The following is a 10,287-nucleotide window of genomic DNA, read 5'->3' as shown; positions in this document are numbered from 1 at the left end:
ATTTACACACAACAGTTCGTAAAACTAGATTAAGGGCTAATTATGTTCCCATAAATGATAGAGACCTTTATTGGTATATATGCTTTATCATTCAAGCATACAACATTAATTATATCAATTGCACTTGTTGATTACTCTAAGCAGTATTATTAATTGTATAAGCAACTTGTTTTCAAATATTATTAAAGTAATAGGAGCCTTGTGCATTAGGTTGCTCTTTTTAAAGAGATTATTGGGTGATACTTCATACAACATTAACTGTAATTTAGATGGCTTATTGTCAATAGATTATGTAGGTGTGTCAATATGTTGGTTCGGTCCAGTTTTGATGAGTTATGTTTGGTTACTACTGGTTCCATGAAAACCCAGACTGAAGCCAGACCGATAAGGATTCAGTTGGGCTTGGTCCAAACTGAACTGGTCGATTTTAGTCAGTCCAACCGTTTTGGGCAGAAATTTGATGTCCCTAATTATGTATGCAAACAGAAGATTTATCGTGTTCGTTATTTCAGGTGAAAAGCTTGGAGGAAACCTAAATTGAGTAAGGGAAGTGATAGAGAACTTAGCAAAGGACTTCCCTCCAACATACTAGAGGTTGTCCAGCATGCTGACCTTGCTTCAGAAACATTGGCTACTTTGATGTATAGGCAGCCATGGGATGTCATACAGGGTCACCTTTGCAAGGGGAAAGAAATAGTTGATGAAGATGCAATGCACCCAATGACACCCGAACTCGGGCAAGGTGGATGAGATTGTGATGGAATGGTCGACCTATGTTCCCTCCTATGTCTTGCTATCACCAAAAGTTTCTTACCTGCAACCTGCTATTGTGTTTAATTAGAAATGCAATTAAGGAAATAAATTGGATTACTTGTTCCTAACAAGATTTCCAGTTCACCAAAAAAAAAAAAGGATTTTAAGAGGTTTTGATCTTAGCCGAATAAATGGAATGCAGTTGACGTGTCAAACACCCATTTACTTAACTCAAGTTGCGACGTGGAGCAGTACCAGAGAGGAGCCGGACGTTTACGTTGTTTTCGACGATTTGACCTAGGGGTATTAATTCTGAGCCCACACCAGTAGGCTCGATCGAGCTTGACACGTTTATAGAGTGACCTGGACTAACCCAATTAATAAATTTGTCGGGCTTGAGCCCCACATGTTTATTAAACGGGCTTTCACGGTACAGGTAGGTAGCCCGTCGGATGCCCGATTGAACCGACATGTTTATATGCCTGGCTTGAGCTGACTCGTTGTAGCCCGACCCAACCCGATCTCTTTAATACTACATAAAATTCCTAGTTTACCATTATTAGTAAGAAACTAATTAAGCTTTTGTACCCTTTGCTTTGTAGTAGGAATTGATTTAATTAAGCTTCATTTTGTAAGTTGCAATAGTCATGATCTCTTTTTTTTTTTGAAATGAACAACTATTATCTTCTATCACTTTTCTTCTTAATTAAATATTTGCGTCACATATTTTTGGGCCTTCAACCCACTTAAGAATAGATTTTTAGGGTAGGCACGTTTAAAGCCCGTTTAGAGCCAATGTAGACTTAAATAGGTCCGTAACCAGATTGAAGAAGCCGGACTAAAGCCTGACACCAATAGGCTCGGTCTGACCGGTTGACACCCCTAATTTGACCATTTCATCTTTCATAAAAGTTAAAATTTTGCCACTATTAATGGTTTCACAAGTGTTCCCATTAGGGGTGTAAAAAAAGCCCGATCAACCCGAACCAATCCTAGTTCACTCTAAGCCCGAACAAGGCTTAGGTTGAGATTTTCAAACTCGAGGCAAGGTTGGGTTGGGCTTGGGTTGGGCTTGGGTTGAGGCCTCAACTTAACCCAATCCAACCCTACCATGTTTATTAAGTATATAATCATATAAATATGTTAATAATTATTAATGGGTACTTATAGAAAATGGTCTTTTGTTTTTCACAATCTACACATATAAGAAAACTTTGGTCTTTGGCCTCTGCAATACATAAAGATCAAGTAGCCAAGTAACCGATAGTATTGGGTTGGACTGGATTGGATAAAACTTGGCCCAATCAGAGTTCATCAGGATGAATTCAGTTGGGCTAAACCCGATAGTGTTGGACTTAGGTTGAGATATCCCAACCCGACCTAAGGCTTAGCTGGGCTTAGGTGCAGGTAAGAAACTTTAGGGTTGGGCTGGCCCAGCCCAGCCCAGCCCATTAACACCCCTAGTTCCCATTGGTCACCGCACTAGAGCTGGGATCACACGATTTTTTTTTTTTTAAGGGAACCGTGTCCCGTTTACCCTAATTATCGCCGGACCAATTTAACACTTCAGTCTGTTACACCTCCCAAGTGGCGCAGGGCGGGAACGAGAAACAGAGCTCGAGCTGCTGAGAGAGATGGTGCGGCCTTACCGGGTTAAAGGGTTTAAGCGAAAGAAGATAGGAGAAGAAGTATACGATAAAGAGGATAAAGAGGAAGAAGAGGCAGAGGAGAAGGAGGAGGAGGAGGACGATAAAGAGGACACGACAGCAGTAGAAGGAGAAGATGAAGAAGATGAGAGGAGAGCAGGCGAGGCGGCGGATGAACTTCCTGGAATTCCAATAGTAGCCTCCAATGCGAACTCTGGGGCTGGTGTCATCTTCGTTCTCGAGCGGGCTTCTCTGGAAGTCGCAAAAGTTGGAAAGGTTTATAATACGAATTATTCGCTACAATCTTCTTCTTCTAGGGTTTTGAATTTAAGGATTAGATTTAAAAAAAAAAAATTGTTTTGATATATAAAGTTTTGTTTTTGGGGCATTCGGGTCTTCCTTTTGTGAATCTTATTATGCTGCCAAATTTTGGATTTGGTCCCATCATAAGTCATTTAGATTTCAAATTTTTAATATTTTTTCTTTTCAAAATTATTAAAATTTGTTTCTATTTAAACAGACTTACCAACTTCTGAATTCGGATGATCACGTCAACTTTTTGCTGAAACATGGGAAGAAACCTGCTGATTATAGGCCTGACATTGCTTTCCAGGTTTGTTTGAATCTGGAGTCTTACCTTTGTTTCATCCATTTTCTTCTTCTTCTTGTGTGGTTTTTGTTGGGAAAAATAAGCTCTTTCCCAGTACAGAACAACAAAATATGCGCAAAATATATAATGTGGATAAAACCAATTCGGGCCAAACCACAAAAAGACACCAATTTTTACGTGGAAAATCCTTTTTATGTGAAAGGGAAAAACCACAGGACTTAATCTTGATAAAACTTCCATTATGAAAATAATGATATTACAATTTACTTTAATCAAACTCAAGGTTACTAAGCTACCCACTTTTAGATAACAAAATAACTTATCAAATATTTAGGTGGATTTACGAAAGCAATACTCACAACTCAATGCTAGAAATGACAAATACAGAAAAATCGTCACCTTTCCTTTTCTCTTCACTCAAACTCAGAGAGAATCAATAGAGAAAGACAAACCCCTTTTTCTTTCCTTTTCTCGTGGAGCATGCTCTGGTGGAAATGTACGAAACCATGGCTCGTAAACAGAAACAAGAGAATGAGGGGAGAGCTTGTCACCGTCTTTTATTTCTCTTTTACACATAGTTATCAAGGTGCAGGCGTTGCCTAGGCGATAAGGTGGTTCAGCCTGGATTGACACCTTGGTTGCCTAGGCAACGCCTTGACACCTTATTGGTGTCGCCTTAACTTTTGACTATCCTTCATCGCCTTGGTCACTTTGTTTCCTTGATAACTATGCTTTTTAATTAATTGAACTGGAGAGAGCATGAAGTCAATTTTGTGACTTCATTGCCTCTCGTAGAAAAACATGTGGGTCCTCCTCCAAGTGGAAGTGGAACCCAATAAACTCCCCCTCTGACTCAAGAGGAGGGATTTGGCAAACCCAAACTTGCCATGCTTTTGCAGAACTCATGTATCACATTTTTGTCATCATATCTGCACTATTTTGTCCATATGAATCTCCTCAAGTTGTATAAGCTCTTGTATAAGAACATCTTGAATCTAGTGATGCCATACACAAATATGTTTATTTTTTAAATGGAAACTCATATTCGTACTCAAGTGGATGACACTCTAACTGTTACAATGAACATTGTACTTGTCTTACTTCAACTTGCCAATTTTATTGCTTTCTTACCTATAGGTTGCTTTGCCAAAGCATAAGTGTGGTTCTAATGGAAAGAATCCATATCCTCTTGCATAGCTTTCAACTACTCAGCTTTATACTCATTGGCCTTTGCTTCTTTAAAGGATTATCTCAGTACTAAGGTTTCTTATGTCTACTTTCCCCTTGTTTTTTTTGCGGTAAAGTGCCTCTTGTTGAGATGAATATGATGATTTCTCTCTTGTCTCTTCATTCATTTAGTAGACTTCCTGTTACTTAACACATTGTGAGTTCATCTCGTGCATAATTATCAAGAGACACCACTAGTGCCTACCAACTGTCAGGTAGTGAACAGAGAAATAAGAAGGCTTGTAACACATTATCTGACACAATTTTCATTGACGAGAGTTGGTTCACAATACTTTACACCTCTTTTAGATATTCTGCTGTTGAGTTCTTGTTTATAATTCAGGTTTACAAGTTTTTTATCAAAAAGCTTTGTAGCCGATGGATTTCCGTTTGTACAACCCTTTTAATTTCTTCCACAATGAGTTTGCCGACGTCTTTGTGGATACATGATGGAAAACTTTATCATCTAACCATTGTCGGATAAAACCAACGACTTTGCGGTCTGAAGTTCTCCACTCGGAATCACACTTTTTCTGGTTTTGCCACTTCACCCTATATAGGCACATACAAATCCTTATATTATGTAAATTTTCCATTTCTTGCTTTCCAAATCGTCTAGTTGCTTTCATTGAAACTAACTATTTATGTCCTAGTTTTTTATTCCATTGTTTACACACAATTACAAAGCCAAGTTTTGATACCACTTGTTGGGAAAAACAAGCTCTTTCCAACTTAATGCAAATTAATGTGGATACAAAACAACAAATTATGTGCAAAGCTAATAATGCAGATAAATCAAAATATATGCCAAACCACAAAAGGACGCCAATTTTTAATTGGAAAACCTTTCCAAGGTGAAAGGGAAAAACCACGGGACCTAGTCCAAATAAAACCTCCACTTTGAAAATAATGGGATTACAATTCTCTCTAGTCAAACTAGAGGTTACCAAGCATCTAGAAGTATAACCCACTCTTGGATAACAAAATAACTCAACGAATAATAAGGTGGATTCACAAAACCTATACTCACACTTCAATATTGGCAATGACAAATACAAAAAAAAAAACTGTCACCTTTCCTTCCTCCCTGAACAAGGAGAACACCGTCATGCCAAAGAGGAACACAAGAGACCACTTTTTCTTTCCTTTCACTCAAACTCATATAGAATCAATAGAGAAGGGCAAACTCTTTTTCTTTTCTTTTCTCTCTGAACAAGATTTGTGGAAAATGTACGAACCCAAGGCTTGGAAACAAAAATGAGAGAATGAGAGGGGAGGAGGAGAGCATGAAGTCAGTTTTATGACTTCACAGCCTCATCAAAAAACATGTTGGTCCTCTCCACATGGAGGAGGAACCCAATAGGTTTTTCTTGAGTGGATTAGACAACAGAGGCTGACACAAAACGAAATTGAATTGTTTGCTTCAAAAAGCTATATATAGCTTTTCAGCTGGCAATGAAGCAGTGAACAAAAGGATATGGACTTTGAATCCCTTGATACAGGTTGCACACTTTATTGGAAGTGACGAGAAGTCATGTAGAGTACAACCCCATTTTAAAACATAATGCAATCAATAGACATCATATTCCTACAAGAATATTAGTGATGTAGTTAAGTATTACTAATCCCTAGAGGAGCCCTCTGTGGATATCTTTATGATCTCCAATTTTCTCAACTTTCTATCTCATAATGGAATTATTGAAAGCCTTTTTTTTTTCATGATGTTGAATATTGAACCTTGAGACCCTTATTACATAGCACTGAATCATCTAAAACCTAACACACTTAATTCTTGCCTGAAATGTGGAATGTGGAAATGCGTAATGTTTGGAAATAAGTTTCTATGCTTCCTCAAGAAGTTGTATTGAATGTGAATCAGGTATTGGATGACATTGGCTGGATTTACATGTCTATATTTTCATGAATTTATTCCTGATTCTGAGCATCTATTATACAATGGAAATGTCAACTTGTTCAGGCTATTCTTTCGATTTTGGATAGCCGGCTCAATAAGGCTGGAAGACTGAGAGCTCTATATGTGAAGACAGAGAAGGGAGTGCTTTTTGAAATTAAGCCCTATGCTCGAATGCCAAGGACATTTAAGCGGTTTTCTGGCCTAATTTGTAAGTTCAGTTGATTCAGCCACTCTTATTTGTGTCGATCCATGCATATGCATTGTACTTTGTGTACAATATCTTAGTTCTGCTTTATTTTACTTATTTTTCCTTCACTCCTTTTGCTTGTATCTTACATTTGTTGCAGTGCAACTGCTACAAAAGCTGAGTGTAAATGCCAGTGGTAAGCGTGAAAAACTTTTGCGTGTGATTAAGAATCCTGTAACACGGTATTTACCTCTCAACTCTCGCAAAATCGGTGAGTGTCTCTTATTTTTCTTGTATTTTGACTAGACCAAGTATCTTGGTAGAATCTGAAAAACTTTTGATGCTTCAGGACTCTCACACAGTGCGGAAAGGATGGTTAGGATTCACGACTATGTTAATGCTGCCAACAATGATGTGAACCTTGTTTTTGTGGTACATTCAGAACACCTTGTTATTTGATTCGGTTCCATCTTTTCATGGGTTTATTTCTTAATTTTTGTTTCTGATGTATATATGAATATTGAATTATCTGATTGAAGCCAGTCCCATCTGTGTTCAGGTTGGTGCAATGGCCCATGGGAAAATCAATACTGATTATACTGATGATTTTATATCAGGTACTTCACAATAATTAGAAAATTAATTTCCTTCTTTTTCTTAAATATTCTCATAACAAATTAATGGAAGTACGGTTCCTGGTCTGCACATTCATATCCACCACATGGCAGGTTGGATGGGGCTGACATATTGTAAATGGGTAGGCCCAAGGTTCCCGGCTCACATATCAAGTGTCAGCCCAAACGAAGTTTGCGTAGTGACAAAACAAAATGCATTGAAAAATTAGGGAGTAGCAAAAGGGTGCATGGACATACATGGGAGGGTATATTATTGAATTTGAGCCTGAACTTTGATATATAAGAATCCAGATCATTATATCCAAGTATCCGACGGTTGGAATTGCCCCATCACTTTTCCACGTGGCACCAAATAAGTGTGCAGATGAGAAAAATTCCTAGACCTGCAGGTCTAAGAAACCTTTTGGCTTAATGAAGTTTTCAATGTTTTGAGAAGTTTGTGGGTAAAATTTTTATCGGACCATAAATGTGGATCTTTGATAGTTTTGCTTCCCCCATAATCTGTTACGTATCAATTCATTGAAGTTCACGTCTGCTAGCGATGTCCTCTTCTGGGTGTTACCTAGCTGCAACTAACTTCTAGCTCAGTTACAATTGAACACTAGGGATCTCCACATGCATAATCACCTGATATGAGAGCAGCAACTCTTTTCAAATAAATAAATGACAACTACAGTCACCCCAGAGTTCTTAGGCACTGCGTGAACTGGACTTACCCATTGGCTATCAGAAATAGGATAAATTATTCCATGATCCAAGCACTTTATGATCTCTTTCTTAATGGCTTCCATCATCATTGGGTTAGTTCTTCTTTGGGGTTCCGTGGATAGTTTGGAATCCTCCATAAGATGTATATGATGTTGCACAATGGAAGGGTTTATACCCTTGATATTAGCCATGGTCCAACCTAGGGCTTCCTTATTATCTTTTAACACTTTAAGTAACTCTTCTTCTTGGTTCGAAGTCAAATTTGAAGAAATTATTACAGGAAGAGTCTGGTTAGGCCCTAGGAAAGCATACCTCAAATTAGATGGCAACTCCTTAAGATCTAACTTAGGGGGCTCAACTATGGAAGGTTTGGGAATGGAATTGGAAAGGGGTCCTAAGGGCTCCACAAGTGTGTGATGACTCAAGACTTCAGAAAAGAAATTTTCACTATCATCATCCAACTCATCCATACACTCTTGGAATTCTGAATCAAAATCAATATCAAAGTTGGTAACTAAATCATCAGAAAAATCTAGAAAATCCTCAAGCATATTGATCTCTTCTTCCATATGTGGTTGTTTGCCAATCCTAAACATGTTAAACTCAACAGTTTGGTTGCCAAAAGATAATAAGATAACAACTGCATTGGGAACATGTTGCTTTTAAATAGGAAATTAGCTCCCTTTGGTTTCCCTCCTGATTTTTTGGGGTGATTCTTTTGGGAAGCATTTCTTTGATTTTCGCAGATGTCCTATAAAAAATGGATACTTAATATAGATGGTCCATACCTAAACACAGAAGTCATTTTTCACTTCGGAAAGAGCAGTTCTAAAGAGCTAAAAATTGAAGAGTCATTACATAGAATTGAACTTGTCCCAAACACTGTCCTAGTCCACCCCGTGAATCACACCATTGTTCACAGCCCAAAAAACTTATTCCCAAAATTCCAAAACAGAGAGATCAGAGATGTGGACCATGTGCTTTTTTATTTTTTTATTCCCACTCCATGTTTCTACCTTTGCGTGCTGAACATCCCTTTAGTTCCTACTAAGAAGGAAAATAGAAACTAAGAACACCCCCTTCCCCACCACATCTCCCTCTCAAAGAAAAAAAAAAGGACCACCTGCTACTTGTTGATGCCTAAGCTGAAGAAACCAAACTTGTCTAATTACAAAAGCATCTCTTACAAAGAAAAAAAACATTGAGGTACAATACCAGAGCCATTGAACATTTGAGAAAAAATGACTTACATAAACAACTAAGCTAGCTCCAATTTGCCTCATTATATAGACCTATTAAAGAGAAAATGCTACATTACCAAAGTACTGTTGGGTTTACCAGACACCCTTCGCCTTGAAAGTTTTAATGACCTCTTGAACTCTTCTGAATTGGTGTAAGATCCTCCATATGAATGAGACAACCATAGTTGTCAAGGTGCCAATGTGCCCGCTGTAAGGCGCACTAGGCGACCATGTGTTATTATTTATTTTCATTCTTTTATAATATTATTTAGTATGCTACATATACCTTGTATCATAAAAAATCAACATTTAGCCACGTCAAGTCATCAGAAATCAACATTAATCTACATTAAATCATCAAAGATCAACATTAAGTCATAAAAAATCAGCACTTAGAGAAATGCTCTTGTTCATAAGTTTTATTGGTCAAATGATTTTATTTTTACATGAGATTTTTTGTATCAGGTGTAGCACAAAACCAGCTTTTCAACTAGTCTAAGATTGCTTAAATCTGAGTTGTAATGATGAAGTTATGTTCCGGTCAAACTTATTTTAAAGAGTGTGAATGATGTTGAAATCGCCTGAAAGAAAACAATTTTAAAGACATTCAAATAAAAGACTATTTTATCGGACTTTGGGTTTTTAACGATGTTTTACCGTGATAAGATTTATAAAATTTTCAGAATTGTAAACCTCAGTATTTAAAAGTTGAAAATTTCCCTTACAACAAAAAATTCAGTTTTTGTTCTTCGACTGGGGGTTGATTTTTTATCTTTTTGGAATTTGATTTTTAAACTATTTTTATTGGATTCAAATAGGAGGGTATTTGCCTATTTATGAATAATATCTTAAATATATCAAACATATACTTAATTGATATTTGGCATAGATAAGTCCAAAAATATAAGGTGACATGCAATGCAATAAGGCGACAGTCGCCGAGGATCCAGGAAAACCGCTTGGACGCCAAGGCGACCTTGACAACTATGGATACAGCCATGAAACCCTAGAAAGTGATTTTATATTCAGATTCTTCTTTGGGTGGGGATGAAGGACTTTGTGACCAACTGAGTATTTCCTGGATCTTCTTATTTCCAGCTCCTTGAATTATCTTTTTTTGCTGAAACTGAAGCCCTCCCCAAAATATAATGCAAAGCAACTAATAATTGAAAATCCTTTGAAATATCTATAACAACATACTCCAGGATAAGTTATTTCTCTGGTATTTGGGAGAAATCCAATGTGAGGATGTGGTAAGCAAGGTTTTAAAACTCGGTATCGGTATCGGTATCGGTCACAGCCGAAACTGATACAATATGGATCGGTAATGGTAAGGATCGGAAATCGTACGGTTTTCATGGATCG

The 10,287-nt window shown here is 37.4% G+C and overlaps 1 protein-coding gene across 2 annotated transcripts in view; it reads left to right on the top strand.

Annotated features, from left to right (window-relative positions):
• The first annotated feature begins 2,291 nt into the window (after positions 1-2,291).
• LOC122067750 (ribosomal RNA small subunit methyltransferase NEP1-like) overlaps positions 2,292-10,287 on the top strand; it is an 11,900-nt gene continuing 3,904 nt past the window's right edge. Inside the window, exons 1-6 of one of the 2 annotated variants that reach the window (XM_042631590.1) lie at positions 2,292-2,675; positions 2,920-3,012; positions 6,215-6,359; positions 6,499-6,609; positions 6,688-6,770; positions 6,898-6,955. In XM_042631590.1, the coding sequence (XP_042487524.1) occupies positions 2,388-2,675; positions 2,920-3,012; positions 6,215-6,359; positions 6,499-6,609; positions 6,688-6,770; positions 6,898-6,955 (778 nt within the window). In that variant the 5' untranslated portion in view covers positions 2,292-2,387. The remainder of the gene's footprint in view (positions 2,676-2,919; positions 3,013-6,214; positions 6,360-6,498; positions 6,610-6,687; positions 6,771-6,897; positions 6,956-10,287) is intronic. The other variant, XM_042631591.1, reaches the window with a different exon arrangement.

The sequence above is a fragment of the Macadamia integrifolia genome, unplaced genomic scaffold, assembly GCF_013358625.1.
Source record: "Macadamia integrifolia cultivar HAES 741 unplaced genomic scaffold, SCU_Mint_v3 scaffold31, whole genome shotgun sequence".
Classification (NCBI taxonomy): Eukaryota; Viridiplantae; Streptophyta; class Magnoliopsida; order Proteales; family Proteaceae; genus Macadamia; species Macadamia integrifolia.
This window is presented reverse-complemented; position numbering and strand designations above follow the sequence as displayed.